We start from the raw sequence: 25,195 nt of genomic DNA, 5'->3' as shown, positions 1-25,195 counted from the left end.
TAAGGTCTCAAAAAAGGCTAATATTTCAGGGGGGGGGGGTCTTCAGTTCCATAGTCATTGGAACTGAGTGTACCTTTGATTCAGAGCCAGCTCTCAGTATTGGAGCCGGTCTCTGAAGTTCCTTATTCACCTCTGCTCCAGTCAGCACCTTCGGTGCATTCAGCTAAGTCTTCAGTCAGCCTTTCAGATTTGGACATGGATCGGCTAGTGCAGAAGCTTTTACAGGCACCAGGACTTGCCAAATAGTTGTCGGCCCCGATCAGCTCCTCGGTACCAAAGACCATGGAATCGGACTGGTCTACTCCTCCGAGCCGTAGTGGACTCTCGGAACCGAAGGAAATTGAACAGAGGGTGGTTGAACCCTTGGAGCCAATACTCACACCATTGTTATTGGCTCCATCTACTCGGATGTCCTCTGCGCTGACCGAGGGCTCTAGGAGCCGACGCTCTCCCATCAGGTCCGGGGAGGATAGTCGCACTGACTTGTCAGTGCCGACTCTTCCTCTCGGGGGTTCGGCTCGGATGAGCTCGGCTCCTACCTCGGGCTCGGAGCCCAGGCTTTCGGTACGGGAGGATCGGACAGTACTCTTGGGTCCGTCCACGCCTCCTCGTCGGAGCCATGGTGCCTTCGATGCTATGAGGAGAGTTTTGTTTCCAAAGACGTCAGCATCGGTTCAGCTTTCCCTTTCCCCTCAAGCTCCTGTGTCTGTTTCTTCATCTACCGATCCCTCTAAGCGTAGAGACCCCGAGCCTCAAGTAACCCCACAGGGCGTCCCCTGCTCTTCTAAGACCTCCCCAGATCCCCCCACTGAGGAGGTGCCCAGGAAGAGACTGTGCAAGAGGAAGCACTTATACTCCCCACAGGAGTCTTTGACATCTGACACAGACTTAGATGAGTCAGAAGGGTCCCCTCGATGCCCCTCTGAGGATATCTCCTTTGCAGAGATACTAGAGATCATTAGTCAGAAGGGCAATTGGCAGTCCAAGACCCCTACTGAGGATGAGTCTGCGCTCTTCAAGGCTTTTGGGTCTCAACCTTCCACTTCTTGGGCGTCTCCGCCTTACGACGAGCTCATGTAAGATCTCTCGTAAGGTGTGGGAGTCACCGGAGGCCATGGAACCTGTCCCTCGTAGACCCAATAAATTCATGTCTGCCCCAGTGAACAAGCCATTTTTGACAAAAGGAGTGCCTGTTGATGCCATGGTGGTAGCTGCAGCCACCAAAAAGGAAGTATCTGATACATCCTCTTCTATCCATCCCCCTAACAGAGATTCTAGGGTTATGGATAGATATGGGAAGCACATGTTTAGTTCAGCGACTTTTTCTCTGCGATCACTGAACTACTTAACCCATTTTGCAAGACTACAGAGAGATCTCCTGAAAGAGCTAGGAGATGCTCTCCAGGGTACGGTAGCTGCAGGAGTGGCTGACAAAGTCCACGCCCAGCTCGCTACCCTAAAATCAGTGGCGAACTCGTCCATGCATCTCATATCCTATGCAGCTGATGGTTTGAGTAGAGCTGCTAGTTCGGGCATTGCTCTTCGAAGACAAGCCTGGATGTGTCTCTGTTCCTTTGCGGAACCCCTTAAGTCTTCCTTTATTAATACCCCATTCGATGGCTCATCACTGTTTGGGCCCAAAGTAAAGGAAACTTTAACCAGGTGTGAGCAGGAAGGCAAGGCCTTATCTACCGTTGGGGTCCGTTTTTCCACCTCTACTTGGCCCTACCCCAAGGGGGGGGGATGTGGTTCCGAAAAACTCAGGCAGCCTTTCAGGACACACGTGGAGAAACCCACTCTAGAGGCAGAGGAGGGGGTTATAACGGAAGACGCTGCCCCTGTGGCAGAGGGGGTCTGCAGCAACAGGGTGACAGGAGGTCAATTCTCCTGTCAGTCCTACCAGCGCCCCTGAAAGGGGGCCCGACTGTTCGGCTCTGGATGCAGTTGGGGGTCACTTGTCTTTGTACCCAGAAGCCTGGCTAAACATAACATCGGATACTTGGGTACAAAGCATCATTTCCAGAGGATATTTCATACTGTTCTTTATCCCTCCCATTCCTATAAAGAAAATCCCAGATGTTCCACCCAATCTCAGGGAACAAGCAATCGTAGAGGTCTGCAGATTACTAGAAAAAAGAGTCATCCAACCAGTCCCAGCAGACCAAGTCGGCTTCGGAACTTACTCAAGATTCTTTTTGGTACAAAAGAAAACAGGAGACTGGAGACCTATCTTGGACCTCAACAGACTCAACCAGTTCGTAAAGAAAGAGAAGTTCTGAATGGTCACGCTTCAGTCCATTTTTCCCTTCTTAGGGAAAGGCGATTGGATGTGCTCCATAGATCTCAAGGACGTGTACTATCACATAAAGATGAACAGACACTCCAGAGATCATCTGCGCTTCCGGCTGGGAGCCAATCATTACCAGTTCGGAGCCCTGCCCTTTGGTCTCACTACAGCCCCCAGAGTGTTCACCAAATGCATGGCAGTGGCCACGGCTCACCTGAGGTGTCTAGGATTCCAGGTGTTTCCATACCTAGACGATTGGCTCCTCGCTGCTACCACCAGACATCAATTGACTCAGGCAACACAATACACTCTGACACTCTGCCATCAATTAGGCATTACAATTAACTTAGAAAAGTCTGCCTTATCGCCATCTCAGTATACCGTTTTTATAGGAACAAAGTTAGATACCTCAACTACCACTCTACCTCTCCCTATCGAAAGAGTCTCTCTTCTCCGCCAAAACGTCAGCTCGCTGATGTCAAAGAACAAAGCTACAGTAGCGGAGGTATTGAAAGTACTAGGTTTGATGGAGGCAGCAATCCTGTCTATACCACTCACAAGGATGCATATGCGAATTCTTCAATGGCTCCTCTTCGCTCAGTGGTCTTACCAGAAACTACCAATGCACCACATGATTCTTATCACAGACTCTTGCAGGAGAGACCTTCGGTGGTGGCTGACGTCTCTTCATGTCACAATCAGAAGACCGATTGTTCTCCCCCCCCAATAGCCACTGTGACCACAGACACTTCCATTATAGGGGGGGGGGCATTTTCAGGGAAAGACTGCCCAAGCCACATGGACAGATCAGGAATCACATCTGCACATCAATGTTCTAGAGTTTAGAGCGATACTTCTGGCGTTGCAGTACTTTCAGGACTCTTCCCCCTCTAGGGACTATTGCAATTCAGACTGACAACATGTCAGTAGTCTGGTACATAAACAAGCAGGGCGGAACCAAGTCTTATCCCCTTTGTTGAGAAGCCCTCTGGGTATGGCAGTGGGCTGTGTCATCCCAGCATTTTCTGTTAGCAGTGCACATCCCGGGGAAATCCAACGTGATAGCGGACAAGCTAAGCAGGGCAATATTACCCCCTCACGAGTGGTGTCTCAAACAGCAGGTTGCGGAGTTGATTTTCTGCAAATGGGGCCAGCCTTGCTGCATCCTTTTTGCCAGCCACATCAATTCAAAATGCAGAAACTACTTTGCCCTAATACCACCTCTTGGTCATCCCCAGAGAGACGCACTTTTACACGATTGGCCCCCGGGTCTCCTTTATGCATTTCCACCCTTCCTATTAATACCCAGATTTTTACAGAAAGCAAAATCGCTGGGAAGGACTGCTATACTCATAGCCCCCTACTGGCCTCGACAGATTTGGTTTCCGTTTCTCCACCATCATCTGTTGGAAGATCCATGGATCCTGGATCTAGTTCCGGACCTTCTGACTCCACCCGTCAGGGGATCTTCATCCTTTTCTGCAGTCCCTGAAACTGACTGCTTGGCTAATCCACTTCCCCTAATTGCCAGGGTTCATTCAATTTCAGAAGATACAAGACAGATTCTCTTGTATTCTCACAAGCCATCTACCAGGAAATTATATGGCAGTAAGTGGAAAAAGTTCTCAATTTGGGCCAACACACAGAACATTGACCCTTTCCGAGCTCCGCTATCTTAAATTTTAGAATTTTTAACAAAAATTTTTAAGGAAGGGGCAGCAGCTGCTACAGTTCGATTTCATTTAGCTGCTATCTCAAATTTTCACCGTGGTCTTGGTGGCTCAAATATTATGAGCCATAAATTATCTAAAACCTTCCTTAAAGGCATTCTTCATATGAGACCTCTGATCAATATTCCATTTTCTCCCTGGAATTTAAACCTTATGCTCTCTCAAATTATTCTTCCCCCTTTTGAACCAGCATCTTCTTGTGATTTAAAATTTTTATATTGGAAAACAATATTTCTTGTGGCCGTTATATCTGCCCATAGAGTATCAGAACTTCAAGCATTATCTATCAGATCGCCCTACATGATCTTCCATGCTGACAGAGTATCTCAGAACAAACCCCTCATTTTTACCTAAAGTCTGTTCTGAGTCAAATATCAATCAGGTCATTGAACTGCCAGTCTTTTTCCCCAACCACTCTAGCAAATTGGAATATATGCTGCACAAACTTGATGTTCACAGACAGCTCAGATTTTATCTTGACAGAACTAAGGATATTAGGAAATCAGACCAACTTTTTGTGCCCTTCTCAGAAGCAAGAAAAGACAATCCAGTGGTTAAAACAACTTTATCTAAATGGTTTTCTGATTGTATATCCTTTGTTTATGAGAATACGAGCATGCCTTTAACGTACAAACCAAAAGCTCATTCTACCAGAGCTGTCTCTACCTCTTCTGCTTTTCAAGCTAAAATGCCCCTTGACAATATTTGCGCTGCAGCCACTTGGTCTCAGCCTCATATCTTTATCACACATTACAAAGTAGTTAGGGCTTCAAGGGACAGGTCTTCCTTTGGTTCTATGGTACTGAAGAACATACTCCCATGAGCCACCCAAGGTTGAGGGTGCTAGGGGACTCTACCCATCAGTTAGAATAAACTGCATGATTCAACAACTTCACATATAGAAGTTACGTACTTACCATAACGTTCCATGTCAGTTGTTTATCTCGCCTTTATTCTCACGTCCCTCCCTCCTTCCCCCTCCTGGCTGACTGTTGACTTATAGGCTAGTACCATCCTGGTTATTCAATATTTCTTCTTCCCCTTTGGGAAGTGTTCTTCGTATATATATATATATATATATATATATATGGGTATGTATATGTTGTATATATGTGTATGTACATGTACATATATATATATATATATATATATATATATATATATATATATATATATATATATATATACTGTTATTCACAGCAAGCAAGATCTGAGGTAATTCCAGCAGTGCATTGTGGGATAAGGGGCTTGGTCTTGAGCTACTGGCAAACCTTGAGCTTGCTATCGGCCGTGTCAGAGCCGAGGATCGGCTCCGAACCCATCAATGAGAATAAAGGCGAGATAACTCACATGGAACATTATGGTAAGTACATAACTTCTATTTTTTCAGTCTGCTTAGCATCCATCTTTGCATCTTATGGTGCTGTCCTGATATTATTTGTTCTCCAAACGTTGTTAAACAAAATAGAACATAGTCTAATTTATTCACTTATCAGCCAAATGCTGCATTCTTCCCTCTTTTTAAGCCCATCCAAAATTAGTTTTCAGCATATCAAACCTTTGCTGGCTATATTGGAAACTAATTTACTGTTTTAGGTTCATAAGTTGCTTTTAACAATAACTTCACTTTTTAAAAGTGGATCACACTGCTTCATCTGTAGAAACAATGTTGTATTCTCAGTATTTCATGCAGATTAATTATAAGTATTGTGAAGGCTGCCAGCCTAGCCAGATAGAATTTTATAGATAATTCTGTCATTTGTAAATATTAATGTAAGCCACAGGCATGTTGTCTTAAATGGTAAAAATAGAGTTATATGTGTAACTGAAAAAAATGTAACAGTGCACTCTGCTGTAAGGAAGCTAAGTCAAGCATTTCATGACTGTCTTTGATTTTAAAAGTTGGCTCCGGCCAGTGTAGATGAAGACTTTCTTTCTATTGTTTTAACCAAGAGTTAAATTGCTAGAGTTAAACATGCAAATGTATTTTTATTGCTTTGCTTCCTGACCAGCTGCAAGGTAACACAAGGAGATGTTAAGAATGTAACTAGTTTCTGTTAGCCTGGGAACCCAGGGAAGTGTGAAGAATGATGTAATGGGAACCAGGAATGTGATTTTAAAAACGGAGAGAATCAGAGGGCATTAAGCATTTTTGTCTTGACCATCCAACTCTTCAGCACTCTGCCTGTGTTCTCTATGTAAGTTTATCTTGTGTTTTCTCTTAGAAATAGCTAGAAACTAGGAAGATTAGACTAAGTGTTTTTCTGGATTTCAGAACTGTACTACTGAATTATTTTAAGTATTTCTCTGTGATCTCCGAACACTTGACTAGCACTGTGTAGTAAGAAGTATTGTCTTGTGTTTTTATTATTTATTGTTAAATATTTTAAAACCTTTCAAATGTGGCTGTTTTGTTTAGAGATAAGTTAAGCTCTAAGAGTACATTGCATGTATATAGGGATATCCTGCACCAAGTCACTCTAATAAGCCTTGACTGTTTAGTTATACTGCTTATTGGATAATAATGTTGCACAGTAATAACTGGGCACCCTTTTAACGGCCTTTGAGTAGCTGATAAATATTAGTTGGGAGGTGGCAGTGATTTCTACTGTGTGGTCTGGGTAAAAGGGGCACAGCTGGGGAACCTGTGCCAGCCTTCCCCAGAAGTGTCTGTGTGGTTGTATAAACTCTTATCTCAAAGTGTTTGTGTGTCAGCTACTTGGGCAGGGACACAAAGCACTGGTTGGACAGAGAGGGTGCCAGAGATTTTAGCTTGCCCAGCTGGCTGAGATCTGGACCCTTACTGTGGGGACCTGGAGAGCAAGGGAGCGACCAGCCCCAGACTGACTGTGATCTCTGTGTGCTCTTAAGGGAAATTGCACTTTACTGTGTGTACTTGATATCCTTTCCTCCTATATGAGATGCCCCTCACTGGTGTTAGTGGTGAGGATTGTAGCTCCTTGTTTGCTTGGCCAGGGCACGGGCATCACAAGTATGTAACTCAGCTACATTATGGCAATGAGCTACACCCGACTTTCATTACAGACTTTTATAATATGTGTCTACATTCAGAATGACAAATTCAGAATGTAGAAGGTCAAAATTGTTATAGTTCAGAATGTAAACAGAGGTAAGTGGTTTGGTATTAGGGCTGGGAATGTTTGTGCGAGTGTTGGCAGGCTAGGGTTACTAAAGGTAAGGGGTTAGCTTTAGTATTGTACATGTTTGTTGATGCATGTATCTTTGAGACTGTCTTGTGTAGTGGTAGTGTTAAGGAAAGCATTTTTCTAAGGTAAGATGCAAGGTTAAGGTGAGCACGCATTATTAAGGCAATGCATGGGACTACCTTACTAATGCATGCTGACTCTTAACTTAATGCTCCCCTGCCCGTAAACCTCACTGGTGCCATATTCATTAACCCCACCTATGCTTTTGAGTTGGTGGACTATTATCTGCTACTAAACTACATGCACCTCCTCAGGGTGAACCCTGATGCCTCCCCTTGGTTTTGAGACTTTCTCACCAACCATTATTTCAGAGTACAGTTTGGATCTTCCTTCTCCCCCATTTCCTTCTTGGTTAAGTGTCCGTCAAGACTCTGTTTAGCCTCCATTTCTGTTCTCAGGTTTCATCAACAAACTTCCCAATAACCTCTCCCACCTACACTTGTGCTATAGGCTGGATGATAAGGTCTTATTCACATCAGGTCCTCCACTCCAACATTCAAGTCCAACCTCAAGAAGATCTCCACACACTAACTGAATTAACAGTAATAAATGGCTCCTAAATATCTCCAAAAACAGTCATGCTGTTTGAAATAAGACAAACTCTGTAGTGCCTTAACCTTTTGATATATAATGGGCCATAGCAAAGAATGTGTTGAGATAGCTACCTCTTTTAAGTATCTTGGCATTTTGATAGACCAGTCCCTCAACTTTCAAATATGCATGACAGTAACAGGGCACAAAGTTAACTGCATACATTTCTGGTCCAGAAAAAAATATGTATCTTCCTTTCCTCAGCAGAAGAGAAAACTACTGGGAAAAGAATTCTACTAGGAAAATTAGAGTATGGTGCAACTCCAGCTGCAAAGAATAACTCCAAAACCCTATAGAACCTCTGTAACAATATGGGTTATTTTACAATCCTTGTGCCACAATGTGGAGATCACAGACTAGGAATGTCTTTCAGCTTTTCCGGGTTAGGGGTCACCACAGCGGAACGACGGTCCGCTTATAATTGGCAGTAGATTTTTACGGTGCCGAGGTGCCAGTCCGACACCCAACATTCAATGAAGGCACACCTATTCACACACGCACCTACCTGCATGTCTTTAAACATCACTCAACCGTGGGGAGGACATGCAGACTCCACAAAGAAGGTGCTCCATCCGAGAATCGAACCAGAGAACCTCTTGCTGTGAGGCAGCAACACTATCTGCTGCACCACCGCAGGCTACCCACCTACAGACTAATAGTGAGGAAAGCTAAATGATTACCTGCCAAGCAGATGGCAGATATTTTATTAGACCCACAGACCATTTATTTTTGTTTTACATTTAGAAAGCTTCTCCTGCTTGCAAAACTTACTTTGAGGTTCTCTTTCCATAACTTGAGAAATCAAGCTCACTCAGGCTCAATACTGACTACACCGAGAACTAACCTTCACTGTACTTAAGTAAAGCTTTTCTACTCTAAGCCCAACAGTATGGGAATTCCTACCTGTCAATATCAAGGAACTTACCTCTTCCTCCAAGTTTAGATGTCAGCTTAAAGCTCATCCACACAAAGAAGTCCTTTGTAGCTAGTTTACTTAGTCATATTACATAATAGTCGAATCTGTAATATTCCATTTCTTTTTAAGCAGCATTAGCTGTATCTCTGTTATGCGTTTCATTGTTTGATACTGTACTTTCTCCCCTCTCCATCTCCTTACTCCACCATCATCCTTGTCTTTACTTTCATTTAGTATCATCTCTTTCTCTTCACTGTTGCATTTACTTTCTCTTCAAATATATAGGCATTTTTACAAGTGCATGTGGTGTTTCTTCTTTTTTGTACAACTTATGAATTTTCTTCTCAGTTGTTTATATCCTTGTATTAGTTGTACATCTTGCATTGCCCTGCGGTATGCCTGAAGTTGGTCCAAATGGATCAGTAAGTAAACAAATTTAAAATAAAAATGAAACCAAACATCTAGAGAACAAAGAAAAAAACATACAATTAAATGAAAACCTCAGAAGTGAATGAGTGCATCAAGTTTATTAAGGAGGAATATTTAGGGCATCTTGTTAGACAGTTATATAAAGCTCATTTATTGACTGCAGACCCTCAACATTTCCCAGAACAATGCATTTTGGCATATTTCTTATTGTATAGGTAGTTTCCATAGTTAATGTAGTTTTCTAAATGGTTTTCATCTTTGAATGAATTTAACATTTCTTTTATCCCAGCTGCATCTCCTTTTGATGTTTTCAGATTCAGGAGAACTGCTGTAAGTACAGGTAAATCACTTATGTGGCTCCTTATCACCCTATATTCTGTTATCACATAACTTGATGGTCATTATTAAATATGTGCCACAAGTGCAATTCTAGGCTGTTGTGTAAAATGCAGTGATACTGTTCCAGAAGGGGGGAAGTAGAAAGGTCTGTACACAAGATTAATAGTGCTGCTAAATGTTTGCCAGTTTTTATTCATTAAATCACTGCTTCAGTAGCCCAAGTTATATGGATTATAGGCTGCCAAGAATATAACACCCAGCCAGCCTACCAAAGTTTTTAGCTACCCATAAGATCTCAAGTGAGAAAACCAGTAAGCCGGGTGCCAAAATCTTAAGTTAAGTTCTTTTGTCCTGACAGAGCACTCCTCTTGTGGGCTTTAGTTTATCAGTGGCCAGCTAGCAGTCTTCCTTTGAATGCCAGGTAAGTTCCCTTTAGGGAAAACCTTCCAGAATATATATTTTTCTGTGAAAACTGTGTTTTTGACAGGAACAGTGTATTTTGCTGATTTTGTGCGACCTCTAGACTGGCTTGTCTGGCAGACTTGTTACCTTCTAATTTTAATGTTTACTGTTTGTTTAATTTAAGCAGTTAAGTAAAAAAACAACAAACAGACACTCAACTGTCACTCATCAAAACTGAATAAAAATGTAGGAACAATAAAACAGCAAAGCTTTCGAGTTAGAACAACTTTGTCAATGCTACTTAGCTCTTATTTTTACGAGTGGGACTTATTTGTACACTAGGAGAGTTTTGTTTTGATTTAAGAAGTTATTGTGGAAACCACTGGGCTAATATTCTTGAAATTATTATTTTAAGTAGGATAGTGCTGTGTGAAGTGTCATTGTGTATTTTGCTTTAACACTAGTTTTGACAACTTACCTGTCGCCAACTCTTAAACTTCGCAACCTGCAAATCGGGCTTCTTTTCCAGCAGAGCTGCTTTCTGATCCCTACCTTCCTTTGGCCCAAGAAAGAAAATAGTGAATAAGGCGATCTTACCAACACAGTGAGCTCTATCTGTGCCTCAACAACTGGTGGTTGACGCTAATGTGGCCATTTCTGGTTCTTTTTTTCTCCAGATGCTTCTGGGGATTTTCTTCATGTTTCACTATTGCAGTCATCACCTGTGGGTTATCCCTGCTGTGGTAGCCCTCGAACGGCCCGAATACCAGAGTCATTGTTTTTCTGCGTTGGCTGCAGTTGTTTGTGATTGACGTCAGTTCTTCAGTGCTATAAAGCAAGGCAGTTGACGCCATTACATCAGTCTTTCTTGCCATGGAGCCTGTAGTAGAAGCAGTTCGCAAGTGTGCCGGTCAGTTGCTACCAGAGCTCGAATTACAGCTGAAAACGTCTAAAGCTAAGTTCCCTGTTGGGGATCCTTTTTTCTTGCACTAACCGATGTCCGAAAAAGTTGACAGTTGTCTCACTTGTGGAAAGCAGATCCCACACAGAGAATTCCATTCATACTGCGTCATTTGTTTAGGCCAAGACCACAATGTCCCCCGTTGCTTGTTCTGTGCCCTCTTTAACATGAGAACTATTTGTTGTAGAGCTCTTATTGTAGACAGGTATTTTCATCTTCCGTCTTTACATTCTGAAATGGCGTCCATCAGCCAACAATCTGTAAACATTCAAAAAAAAGTAGAGATAAAGATAGAGACAGACCACACAAGGCTAAGCCTTCTGATGACGCTAAGCAGGTTGTCAGTTCTCCGGAATTCAGTGAGGCGCTTTCGCAGCCCCTGATGGCCAATACAATATCTACACAGGCCTCTACCGAGACCCTTTCAGAGTCCGGTATGCCGCAGAAATCTTCGTCTTTCGAGCCTTTGGTTGTCTCTGCCTCGGTTCGGTCCGAAGCCGTGACGCAGACACTGGCTTCCGAGGAGGCCTTTCGCACCATTTATTCTAGATAAAAAACATCTTCTCATCTGACTACCATTTCTCTCAGAATGATGGATACTCTTAGGCCTAGAAGCCAGGCCACTCCTGGAAAATCTACCTTTAGTCACCGTCTTACTCTTACTCCACCAGCCCAATCCCAAATGCTTAAGATGGCGGAAGATCTTATCTCCCTTATCAGGGGTAGTCAGGCCACAACTTCTAAAAGGAAAAGACACCCTTCTCCTGAAATTATGACAGAGCATGATTCTGAGGAATCTGATTATTTAGATTTTGAAGAGGAACAGCAACCTCTTACTGCTTATGAGGATACAGATGCAGAGGAATCTATTCCTTCTGCCTCCCCACCAGAAGACTTTTCCTTTGGGGAAACCCTTCACACTGTCAGGGAACATTTCCATTGAGAATCTCAAGACTTTCCTCCATCAAAGAAAAGACTGAGAGTTTCTAGACCTGCCCCAGTACCGACCCCTAGCCATCCCCCTATTTTAGAAGTGGTGGATAATGTTTTTCATGAATCCAGCTTAGCCCCTGACACCCTCCCCTCTGCTCCCAGTAAACCTGATAGGTATTACAGAGTACCGTATTCTCACAAATACCTGTACAGAAATCCTGCTGCAGACCCCGGTGGTCATTACACAGGGACTTAAAGGAGCTAAGGCTGTTTTTTCAAAGAATCCTATTCTATCTGACAAGGATTCCAGAGCTCTGGGACAATTGGGGTGAAAAGTATACACCTCTGCAACCTTAGCTGCCAGAGCACTCAACTGTCAGTTCCATATGTTAAAATATCAACAACACACTTTGGAACTATTAAAGAAAAAGATTTCTACCTTTCCTGACTGTGCCAATTCGAAAGAGTTAGCAAATTTACTGCACTCTACTTGTCAAGTGGCCAGACACCCATGGCACTGTGGATATGATGCCCTAGAAGCCTCAAGCAGGGCAGCAGTATCAGGATCTGTCAATAGGAGGTATGCATGGTTGAAGGAACAACTCTTCCTGATCACGTCAAGTCTAAATTAATTGATGCACCCTTTGATAAGGACCACTTGTTTGGAGTAAAAGCAGAAGAGGTGCTTAAAAAGATGGAAGACAAAGCAAAATCTATGCAAACAGTAAAATATTTCTTTTAGGTTCAACCTCCTAGGTTCAGCAGGAATTTTCCCTCTAAGCACTGGTCCTTTCCTACACCTAGCACACAGGGGCAAAGTAAGCCCTGCAGGGACAGACCACCCAGGCTCCTATCCCAGGGACAGCAGAGAACCAAACAGTGGACCACTTCTGCCCCAAAGGCAGGGAGTTCTTAGCCATCCTTCCATGGCAAAAACTCTCAATGACTCCCTCTCCCCCCTCTGCCCTCCTTTCACTCACCAAAAGCTAGGAGGAAGGCTGTCCCCTCTGCAAAGAAAATTGACTTTCTGTAACAGAGGACCAATGGGTGTTAAAGATAATTTTTCGGGGATACAGATTCTGTTTCAGTGAACTCTCTGTTCCAAGAGGGTACCCAGACTTACCTCCAAGTCAGTGGGCAGAGGCATTGAAACCAGTCCAAACTCTCATATTCCAGGGGGCATTAGAAACTGTTCCTGCAGATCAAACAGGCAAAGGCTTTTATTCCAGACTATTCTTTGTTCCCAGAAAAGAGGGCACTTGGTGCCTCATCCTGGATCTATCCATTCTGAACACCTCCCTGGTGATCCCCAAATTCAGAATGCTAACTTTGCAGCAGCTGCTGCCTATGCTGACAAAAAATGCCTGGTTAGTGACCCTAGATCTAAAAGATGCCTACCTCCGCATCCCCATAAAGGAATCCTGCAGGAAATTTCTATGCTTCAGAGCAGGCTCACAACGCTTTCAGTTCTATGCGCTACCCTTTGGCTTATCTACTGCTTCCAAGGTATTCACCAAATGCTTAGCCTCGGCCATAGCATTTTGCAGACAGAAATATACAGATTTACCCTTATCTGGATGACTGCCTCATTCAGGCAGAGTTTAAAGAAAAACTGCTCCAGGACCTCCTCTTTGTCAGAACCCTCCTAACTTCCTTAGGGTTCACCATCAATGAGAAGAAATCAAAGCAAACACCCCCCAGGATGATCATTTTCTTGGGAGCACTGCTATACACAGCATCCCAATTGGCCTTCCTATCACCATAAAAGCATAGCTTCCTGCCTCTCTACTTTACCCAGCTGGCTTCCAGAAGTCACCTCACGGCGAGTAAGTTCCTGCAAGCTTTGGTGTACGTGACATCCTGCATCCTTCTAATTCCTCTGGCCAGGCTTCACATGAGAAAACATCCGTGGTATCTAAAGAACCTTTGGTGCCAGCACTTTCAGCCTCTAGAGACCTCTCTCTCGCTGATCCCCTGTATAAGGGCCGAGTTTCTCTGGTGGGCAGGGGCCTCTGCCAAGAACAAGGGTCTTCCTTCACCCTCCTTCCTACCAGGCAGACCATCACCACCGAAGCCTCAGACATTGCTTGGGGCACTCACCTAGCAAGCAGGTGTACCCAAGGCTGATGGGATGCCCAGCACCTGACATATGAATGACTTTTAATCTATAAACACAATGAAGACAGTATTAAGCACTTTCATCTCTGCTAAGGAGACTTCTTCAGAATACATCACAATACATTGCCTAACCAATTTAAATAATTCAATTAAATAACATCATAATTGTTTAACCAATCAACATTCGTATTATCAAAATGCATGAATAATTAATGAATGATTAATGAATAGGTTGTCTGAACTTTAAAAGCACTATATGCATACATATAAAATATAGTAAGTAAATCACTTTATTATACACCTTTTATTTCATAAAAAATATAAATAAATAAAAATGTGAAAAATATACAATATTGTACTATTATTCAAATAATATTGGCTCTTTCATTTAACATTGGAGAAATAGATATAGCGTCATTTAACCTGGGTGGAAACATTGCAGCCAGCCTTAGCTGCCATTCAGTCTCTTTCTTTTTCAAATAATTTTTCCAGTCTCCTCTCCTGGGATCCAATCTAATATTATCTGTTATACCAAACAGGAATTTAGTAAAGGAAGTACAGGATATTGAATGTTTATAAAGGGCGTTACTTCATTTTTTATTCTTTATATCACTGAGATGTTCATAAACTCTATATTTTAAAGAATGCTCTGTTTTACCAACATAAACATGTGAACATGATTCACATACTGCTAAATATACCACCCTACTTGTGCTGCAGTTTCCTTTTTTAAAAGTTATTTTACTCTTTAAATAATTATTAAATATTAAGGAAGTCACCTTAATAATATATGGACATTGGCTACCACATGCCCTAGTTTCATGATCTATGGAATCATTTGACTCCAACTTATGTTCAAAAAGCTTTTTAAAATTTGCCCCTGTTTTGGTAACAAATCTTGGACCCCCATCAACCTTCTCTAATACTTCATTATTAGTTCTAAAAATATTCCAGTTATGTAAAAAAGCATTCTTAATACTGCTGGTTGTTGTTGTTGTTGTTGTCTTTCGGCTTTTTCCCGGTTAGGGGTTACCACAGCGGAACTCCGGTCCACTAATAATTGGCAGTAGATTTTCATGAACGCCGAGATGCCAGCTCGACGTTCAACCTTCAACTAAGGCACGCCCATTTACGCATGTCTTTCAAACGCCCACCCAACCGCTGGGAGGACATGCAGACTCCACACAGAAGGCACTCCCCACACTCCAGCTGAGAATAAAACGGGAGAACGATTAAATTGCAATACACATGCTTTATCATACCTATTTGGTACATAATTTGTTCCACCTAGGGTTGATTCCTTATTTAAACCAACCCCCAAAAGTGGCTTATATTGAGTACCCCACATTTTATACACTTCCTCAATGATCTCATCTGTACAACTCTTGGGGTATCCCCTTTCCTGAAGCATTACAGAAATTTTGTTCTAATTCAGCTCAGACGTCTTCAAAATGTGATGTCATCCAAGCTATTCTTATTGCCTGTCCTTTAATTATACTCATTTTGTTTTTGTTTCATTGGATGATTACTATCGAAGTGCAAATAGGCATTACAAAAGGTATCCTTCCTGAATACTCTGGACCTAAAGCCATTCGGACAATGTGTTATGAAGGTATCTAAATAAGTGATACCATCCTTATCAAACTTTAAAGTAAATTTGAGAAAATTTGTAGTGTTTAAATATTGAATAAATTCTTCTATCTGAACCTTGAGCTCCCTGCCACAAAATGAAGATGTCATCCAAAAAAATGGGAATACAATTCCTCAGAGGGGCTTCTAATATCAGACCTCCCAGAAGGCCACCCACGTCAACCTGGGACCTGAATTATGTTCTGGAAAACTAACCTTACCACCCTTTGAACCTGCTGCTTCAGAAGAACTGAAATACCTCTCCTGGAAGACTGCTTTCCTACTAGCTATCACCTCAGCCAGAAGGGTTTCAGGACTTCAGGCACTGATGGCCATTGAGCCCTTCATCATTTTCCATGCAGACAGGGTCTCCCTGAGGACTAACCCCTCCTTTATGCCCAAGGTGGTGTATAATGCGACTCTCAACCAGGCCATACATCCACCCACCTTCTTCCCTAACCCTCAGAACAAGGGGGAAAGAATTCTGCACTCTCTAAACATGCACAGGCAGCTCAGATACTACCTGGACCATACTAAACCCTTCAAAACCCTTTAGGAAAACAGACCAACTTCTGGTCAGCTTTGCCCCAGGAGCAGAGGGGAAGCCCATTTCCAAGCAAACTATTTCCAAATGGATATCACACTGTATCCATTTCTGTTACAGATTACATGGGAAACCACCTCCTAAGTCTATTCATACCCATTCCACTAGGGCAACCTCCACTTCCACAACATTCCTCAGAGGAGTTCCCACCAGGGACATCTTGGAAGCTGCCACCGGGGACCTCTGTCCCTACCTTTACAAAGCATTACCACCTACCTCTTTTCTCTAAGGCTAGGGCAGTGTTTGCCTCTGCAGGGCATGCTTACCCATGCCTAGGTCTCTAACTAATCCTTCCACCCCTCTCCCACAGGTGATGACTGCAACAGTGAAATACGAAAAACATGGTACAGTTGTGTACACTTACCATAAATGTAGATGTTCGAGTGTATTTACTATTGCATTCCTGGTCCCCCCCTTCCCCCTTATATCCTCTTTCCTTAGGGAGACATAAGCTTCTTATGGTGGCTTTTAGCCACCAGGACCACTTTACCATATTTCCTTGGGCTTCTGACTGGTTAGGGGAAGAAAAACTGATGTAATGGCATTGGTTGCCTTGTTTAAAGCACTGACAACCTGATGTCAGTCACAAGCGACCGCAGCCGACGCAGAAAAACATTGACTCTGATATTCAGGCCGGCCGAGGGCTACCACAGCAGGGATAGCCCACAGGTGATGACTGCAACAGTGAATACACTCAAGCATCTACATTTATGGTAAGTGTACACAACTGTACTTTAATTCATTAAGGACCGGGGGGAGGATTAGACACATGCTCTGCAGTTTTTCTGGTGGCCTTGGCGGGCATGGTAGAGCCACTGTTGTTAGTGTCGAAGGAGGAACCATAGAGGGCTTCTCTCAGTGACTGGAGAAAGATGCTGTTCCCCGGGGTGAAGCTGCAGTTTTGCAGTAGGTCTCCTCCTAAGGTATCCCTGAGAAAAAGACACTGAAACTTAACCATTTATCTTCCTTAGGCTGTGCTGCTATGGATAAGGAAGATTTTATTGGACTAATTCAGGGTTTATTGTAGGCATTAGAACATTTTTTTTTCTAACTGGAATGCATTGAATAGAAACTTTCATTAGACTGTGATGATTCCCTGTCTGAAGAACAGTCAGGGAATGGACTGCAAAAGGGCATCTTCTTTGGTTTCTGCTCAAGTACCAGTATCTGATTCTAAATAAATGTTTTTTTTTTATTTTTTTTTTTTAGAGCATTCTCTTAAGGAATTTTATTTCTCTGAAGTTATCTCCAAGGAACTGAATAATTTGTCCAGTATCTTAGGAAAAAATAAACAATATGGTTGATTACAAATTGTATTTCCTCAACCAGTTGCCATTCCTCCACTCTTATCAGCTTTTGTGGATGTCATTATTTGCAGTATAGCTGACAGTCAACCTGTAGACTCTAAAACTGCAGATAGACTGTATAACATTCCTCAGTCTTGTAAATGTTTTTCCCATCCCAGATCTGACCTTGCTGCAATTTCTTTTTCTAATTCTGCTGCAGCAAAAAACTCAATTCAAATCCTGTGCCTTCAGGTAAGGATGGGAAATATTTTGACATATTTGGGAAATATTTTATTCTGCCACTTTATTTTCTATGTTTCTCAACTGCCAAGTTAACGTTAAAAGTTTTTGTTGGCATTTTTTGACAATATGAGGAACTTAACTCGGCAGTTTTCCAATTTCTGAAAAGTCTCCTCTGATTGCTTTTCACGTAACCAAACATTCTTTATATTTTCTGAGTGAAATTTTGAATTCTGCCATAGATAAGACATTTTATTTGACCCCTCTGCTATGCAGATCCTCAGTTTAATAAAAGAGGGAAATGCATCCAGGTTGTTAATCAGATTGTTCAGCTTTCCTTTTCCACGTTTGCAAAGAAAGTTTCCTCAAACTGTGGATAGTTTTTTTTTTTTTTTTTTCTAAAAAGCAGAACAAGCAGTCTCTACAAGCTTCTCAAATAAACTTTCAAGCAAAAGTGGCAGGGATATTCAAAAGATGGAACTTCTCAGAAAAAGGACAACCTAGTTTTTCAAAATGACTCTTGCAGCATCACCCCCCCCCCCACACACACACGCACACACACACACACACACACACACACACGCACACACACACACACACACACACACACACACACACACACACACACACACACACACACACACCCTGGTAATCCCATAAATTAGTCCCAGAACTGAGAACTATGTTCTTCCAGTTCCGTTGCAACAAATTGTCAAAGACAAATGGGTTCTGAATGCAATTTGTAGGTTGCAAGTGGCAATGGGAGTTCTTTCCTCATTTCCAGGAGATTTCTCTTCATCATCCAAATCAAGCTTCCCTTTTCCCTCTGGTCATTAAGCAGTGCACTGTTTGTGGGAGTAATTGAATCTGTTCCTACAAACCAAATTTGAAAAAGGTTTTTATTCAAGAATTTTTTTTTCTGGTGCCAAAGAAGGAAGCCTCCTGGAGACCAATTCCAGATTTCTCCTTTGTCTACCAGTTTGTAAAAGTTCCAAATTTCAAAATATTGCCCTTTTCAAGCTTTTGGCAACTCTGTATTTTAAAGATGCTTATCACATTCCTATTGCCATAGAATTCAGGCAGTTTGAGATTCTCTTTGTCTAGATTGCACTTTCAGTTTTCTGCATTGCCCTTTGATCTGTCTTCTGCTCATTGGAGTTTACTGAGAGTATAGTTGCCGTGGTAACCAGCTGTGCAGGGTATTCACGTTTCCTTATTTAGAAGACTTGCTTGCCTTTGCCTTCTTTTATAAAATGCCAGGAGCCACTTAATTTGCGTAAGAATTCTCCATCTTAACCTAAGCTTCCAAGTGAACTTGCAAAAATCCTCACTCATTCCTTTGCACAGGATAGTGTTCCTTGGTTGCCTTCTGAACACATCCATTCAGAAGGCTTTTTTTCCACAAGAAAAAAAATGAATGTCTGTCTCTGTTTGTTCCTGACATTTTCCATTCAGTCAGAGACTTCAGCCAAGGAATTTTTCAGGAATTTAGAGTTAATGCCATCTATGATTCTCACAACTCCCTGCCAGACTGCATATGATAAAAATTCAGTGGTTTCTGAAATCAGTTTGCACCAAATTCTTTATCCTCTGCCTTTTTTATACTAAGTGTTGGGCATTGTAAAGAGATAATTGCTGTGATGGAAAGACTAGATCTCTGTGAATCTAGGTCTTCACTTCTGTGTACCATCTCCATCACAGTGTGTAACAGATGCATCAGAGTTTGCATTGGGTGCTGTCTAAATGGGGATAAACGGTAAGTTCTGTAGAACAAACAAGACAGATCAAAACACTTTAAATGTCAAGGAAATGTTGGTAATAAATTATCTCAAATTTTTCTACCATCTATAGTCTTCAGTACCTGTTATAGTCATCCAAATCACCACTGTAATGTAGTACATAGACAGGGGCCTTACTACATCTTACCCTCTGTGCATACTAGCTGTTGTGGTTTGGGAGGTAGACATTCAGCACAGTCTGATTGTCCAGGCTTCCAATATTCTGTCTGAGCAAAACGTTGTAGTACACAAGCTGAGGAGGACCAAGACTGATCCTCACAAATAAAAATTGAATGACTGTTTCCACCATTCAGTGCAATTCTGATGATTCAGAAGGACTCTTCAAAAATCATTGTGGTGACGCCTTTTTGGTCCAGGCAATAGTGATTCTCCTTTCTTATGGAACTGGCCATGGGCAGTTACTACAAGCTTCCTCACAGAATGGATCTAGTCACACAAGAATGATGTGCTGGGTACACCTGTCTTGAAGCCATTATAACTGACTGCCTGGAAGATTCACTTTTGATACTGTGAGGGCACATTTTTTCTGTGGATTTGCAGCAGGTGTTAAAGGAGGCCTAGAAACTTGCTACTAGAAAGTCCATTATATTGGTAAATGGCTAAGATTTTCTAGTTTGTGTGCACTTAGTAGCAGGTACCTTTAAAGCTTCAATCGCACTGGATCTGATGATTATTTTCATTCATTCCTCAACTAATGGGTTCAGATCAGATTGATATGACTGTGACGTTACACGTGCTTGTGGGCACCAAAAAACTCTCAAGCTCCTTCCCTACACGTAATGCATCAGTCCCTAATATCCTTCAGATTTCTCTTGCCTCTTTCGTTTCTAGATGTGGTCACCTTCAGCCCTCGAGTGTAAAGTGGGAGACGAGTCTTTTTTTGCATATTACTTCCTTAAAACTACTTAATCTTTAATGTTATTTTTAAGTTGTTATTGCTGATATTCTTATTCTTCATACACCTTTGAGTGTACCTTTTTCCTATGATTGTTGGTAGGCCTAGCCTTCCTTCCCTACTCCATTTACACTTAGTGTATACTTTTTCCTTACCATAGTTGGTATTTTTCTCACCCTCTTTACAAGATAATTGCGTATCTTCACTTACCATTGTTTGTATTTAGATTTTTCTCATTCTCGAGATCTTTAAGCAGAAGTGTGGCTGGTCTTCCCAAGACCCTTCTCCAGAGTAATCAGTATTTCTGGAGGCCTTTTGTGCTGGCCCATCTACCTCCTGGGTTAGTCCACCTGCCGATGTAGGTGGGCGTGGAGGGAAGCTGATTTGGTTGAGCTAATCCCCAAAAGACCAGACCAAATTCTGGCTCCACCAGTAGGAAGGGAGTTTTGGAGTAAGGGGGGTGCCGTCAGATGCCATGGTCATGGTGGCGGCCAGGAAGAAGGAACTTGCTGAACAGAGTTCCACTGTCCATCCTCCTAACAGAGAGTCTAGGATGAGAGAGAGATTTGGGAAGCATGTTTATGCTTCAGAGACTTTTGCATTTAGGTCACTGAACTATCTGGCACATTTTACGAGACTTGAAAGAAATTTGATTAAAGAGATGTCAAAATCTCATTCAAGGACTGACCGCGCTGAGGCTAAATCTTAAATAGCCTCTCAGTTGGGTACCCTTTCAAGCTATGTCTAATTCATCTGTGAGACTTCTCGCACGCTGCAGAAGGTGCCTTGGGTGCCACGGGGTCAGGTATCTCCATCAGGAGGCTTGCCTGGCTGCACCTGTGTGATTTTGCAGAGCTCTTCAATCAATCATTTGTCAATGCTTGTTTTGACCGGACTTTTTGTTTGGCCCCAAAGTTAAGGATACACTCTCCGGGTGTGAGAAGGATGGAAAAACCCTCTCTGCATTGGGTGTGCGTTTTTCGACCCCTCTCAAAGAACTTTCTCAAGAAATCAACAGGGTGACCAAAATTATAGTTCAAAAAGTCAGAGTCCTTTCCAAGGCACAGATGGAGATAGCTCCCCTAGAGACAGAGGGGGGAGCTATAATGGATGGTGACACCTCCGTGGCAGATGAGACCCTCAAAACTAGGGGTTTAAGTATTTCTTTTCCAACATACCCCATTAGTGTTCCTGAAAGGAGGCTCAATTGCCCACCTCTGGAGGCAGTTGGGGATTGATTATCCCTGCACCAGAGAGCCTGGCTAAATGTAGCAAAAGACAATTGTTTGCAGCAGGTTATTTCCAGAGGGTGTATAATTCCCTTTTCCCTACCTCTTCCATCCGTACAAAAAATTCCCAGTGTTTCCCCAGTCAGGGGAAAACAGCACAAGAGATACAAAAGCTGCTAGAAGTCATCCAAGAGGTCCCACCAGACCAAATAGAATCGGGAACTTACTCCAGATTCTTTTGTTGTGCCAAAGAAAATGGGATTTTGGATCTCATTGTGTTGAACAAGTCAGTTTGGCATGCACAGTTTCCGATGGTCACTGTTCAGTCCATTCTGCCCTTTTGGGCAAGGACAACTGGATGTGTTCAATAAACCTTCAGGATGCATACTATCGCATAAAAGTGAACAGACAGTCCAGAAGGTACTTTCGCTTCTGGCTGGGAGCCAGTCACTGTGATTTCAGAGCACTGCCCTTTGGCCTCACCACAGCCCTCAGGTTGTTCACTAAATATATGGCAGTAGTAGCAGCTCACTTGAACAGCTGTTTTGTCATGTGAAGGTAAGAAATAAGAGCAATCCATGTCAAAATGGACTATTTCCAGATGGTTGTTGCTATGCTTTCAATTATTCCCACCATAATAACATAATTCTAGGCAGCTTCAAGGCTCATTCTACCAAGGCCGTGGCTTCTATGTTTTTTTTTTATTTATTTTGTTTTGTTTGAAAAATGGGCTTTAGAGACTTCTGGAGACAGCTTTTTGATCCTCAGTGCATTCCTTCACAAAGGACTACAGTTTAAATTAATATTTTCCATGTCTAGAACTGGCTCTGCTGGACTGTTCTTCAGGAATTCCTGAACCCTAATCATTCCTTCTCACAAGTCTGTATTAGCTATGGTAATCTACCCATAGCTAAGGCTACTGCAGCAGTGATTTAATGAATGAACGTAGTACAGTTGTCTAAGTAAACCTACTGTAACAGTAGATGTTTGAATAAATCACTGCTGCAGTAGCCACTCCCCCCTACTCACCCACCCACACCCACATTTTTGTGTTGCATTACCTTTTTCTCATTTGGCAGGAAAGTCCTGAAGATTTTTGCACCCACACTGCTGGTTTTCTCCCTTGGGATCTCGTACACCAGCTGTTTTTGGGTGCATATGTGGAAGGTAGCCAAAGGCTTTGGAAGGCTTGGCCAGCTGTTATGTAATGTATTAGTTTACTCTCTTTCTGCTGTGTTTTTGTGTTCAATGTATTATCATCAATGTATGCTTGTATTTTTGTGTGCAATGTATTACTTCATTGTATTATCATGGAGCTTTTCTCCCCGGGCCTCCACTGAAAACGGGCTTTCGAGCCCAGTGGACTTCCCCGGTTATCAAACTGGAAATAAATAAATAATAAATAAAATGTCCTTGGCAGGATATAACTCATAATACTTAGTGATACTGCAGCAGTGATTTATTCTAACCTATCTTGTTATGGCAAGTTTCTTTACATAACTGTACTCTGTCTGATGTTTTGCTAAAGGTAGAAAATATATATTGACATACACTGTACTTACTACTTGAATTAATTTGCCATATTCTCCTGACTATGGTCATTGCTCATCCTCATTAAAAGTGCCCTTCTCTTTGAAATGTTCAGTCTAGTTTAGGTACTGTGCTGATAGTATGATCTTGTAAAAATGCATAAGGTGTTTAAATAATTATTTTTTGTTAGTGCTGTAGGGAGGAAATACCATCATTAATGATTGTGTATTACTCTGGCATTATTAGGTGTATGCTACAAAAAGCACACATTTTGGCATGCACAGGAGTTTAATTAAAAAATGCAAAGGGTGTCGAAGACAAACTAAACATATTACTAAGTTGTTCCATTAATCGTATGGCAGACACTTTAAAAAAAAAAAAAAAAATGAACATTTTGTTCCTTGCCTGTAGAAGACATGGGGGAGAGGAGATCCTGGTATATATAATATAGATTGTAATGAACATTTGGATTGGTCCCCTGGCCTCAGGCAGTCACAGGCTTAAGTCTTAGAGGATACCAGGTGAACCTAAAAAGGAAACTGCATGTTAACAACCAGTAGATGAATTAGTTCTCGGGAAGGGTGGTGCGGCAGTGGTACCTATTTGTATTATGTTGTTTTGCACTCAGAGATCCATCAACGTCTTAGTGCTTTAGAACAAGACCAATGTATTTGGATTAGTTCATTTCAGATTTGATCCTAGCAAGGCATGTAGAAGTCCTTTATTTCTTGCCAAGAATATTGTTATGCATTACCCCAAGTAGATTTCTGAGAATTTTTCCACATGTAGACAATTGCTTGAGATTTTATGGGAAAGAGAGGGGTACCTGAAAACATGTTTTTGGGAATGTAATTAGGTGATAGAATGTAGAAATTCCTTACTGGATGTTTTGTCAAAAATGTTGAGAGAAGAAATTATTTTAACTGAGGAAATTATTCTTTTGAGTTGGGATATAGAAATAGACCAGCCAAGACATAGTAAGGCACTGCGACGTTTAATGCTTTTGGCGGTCAGAAAGACACTTACTAGTAAATAGAAATCAAAAACAAAACCACCTGTTAAGAATTGTTGAGTGTTGCAAAGAAGATAAAAGAACTGGAGGGTAGGATCTTTAGAAAAGGGAAGGAGTACACTGCATAGAAATGAATGGAGTTTGTGGAAACAGTATGTGCAGAATAATGTTCAGGAAAGTCAGGACTTGAGCAGTTTATTATGTACTAAAATACTTAAGACAAAAATCATATTTGTACAATGTGTACATATGAAAAAAGAATACATGTATAACTCAGTTTTTATTCTAATTATTAGTCTTCATATTTTTTTTTGCAGGTTTCCTTCAACCACAGAACATCTGATACTTAACGAAAGTTCACAAACAGTGCATAATCTGCGTATTCACAAAATTCAGACTCAGCTAAACCTTATTCATCCAGAAATATTTCCACTGTTAAAGAGCTCACAAAATAAGGTGCAACAAATGTTCTTTCTAGAGTTATAACTGAAAATGCCTAGCTGTTGTGTCCTTAAATCTTTGAAAAATAACCTTGTTTTTTTCAGGAACATCTTATGGAATTACCTGCACCTTATGTCCAAGGAGAGTGCTTGCTGAAGTATCAGCTGAGGCCAAAGGCTGAGTGGCAGAGGTTAGTAAGTACACTGTTTGGCACTCTGTGTTCATTCTTAAAGTGTGTTTTCATTAAAAAGAGAAACCAGAGTTTAACATTGCCAATGTTATGACCTGAACAGGTGATTAAGCAGCATTAAGGTGCTGCTGCAACTATGTTTTTCAATAAACCGTGTTGTAAAATTTACTGCTGCTCAAAGCAAGGACGGTGTTCTTCAGCTCATCTACTCATTGTGCATTGGTTGCTTATTTTCACAACCAGTGGTGGCATTTAGACCTTGTTCCATATCCCTGCAGTGCTTTGACCCCACATTATTTTTGAATGGTGACTTTTACTAACTTAATATCTAGCCATGGGATGAATCGTGTTTTCCTCTTGCTGCGCTTGCATGGGCAGACTGTCATTTCCAGATGATGGTTAAATAT

General features: G+C 41.9%; 1 protein-coding gene across 2 annotated transcripts in view; it reads left to right on the top strand.

Moving 5' to 3' along the window:
• The window catches only part of ELAC2 (elaC ribonuclease Z 2), a 2,146,582-nt gene that overhangs the window by 929,686 nt on the left and 1,191,701 nt on the right, over nt 1-25,195 (top strand). For both annotated transcript variants that reach the window (XM_044068145.1, XM_044068146.1), the window contains exons 13-14: nt 24,475-24,613; nt 24,703-24,788. In XM_044068145.1, coding sequence (XP_043924080.1) covers nt 24,475-24,613; nt 24,703-24,788 — 225 coding nt within the window. The remainder of the gene's footprint in view (nt 1-24,474; nt 24,614-24,702; nt 24,789-25,195) is intronic.

The sequence above is a fragment of the Protopterus annectens genome, chromosome 4.part0 (assembly GCF_019279795.1).
Source record: "Protopterus annectens isolate FY-2018-M chromosome 4.part0, PAN1.0, whole genome shotgun sequence".
NCBI lineage: Eukaryota > Metazoa > Chordata > Ceratodontiformes > Protopteridae > Protopterus > Protopterus annectens.
Note: the sequence above shows the minus strand (reverse complement) of the source record. Positions and strands in the feature narration are given on the sequence as shown.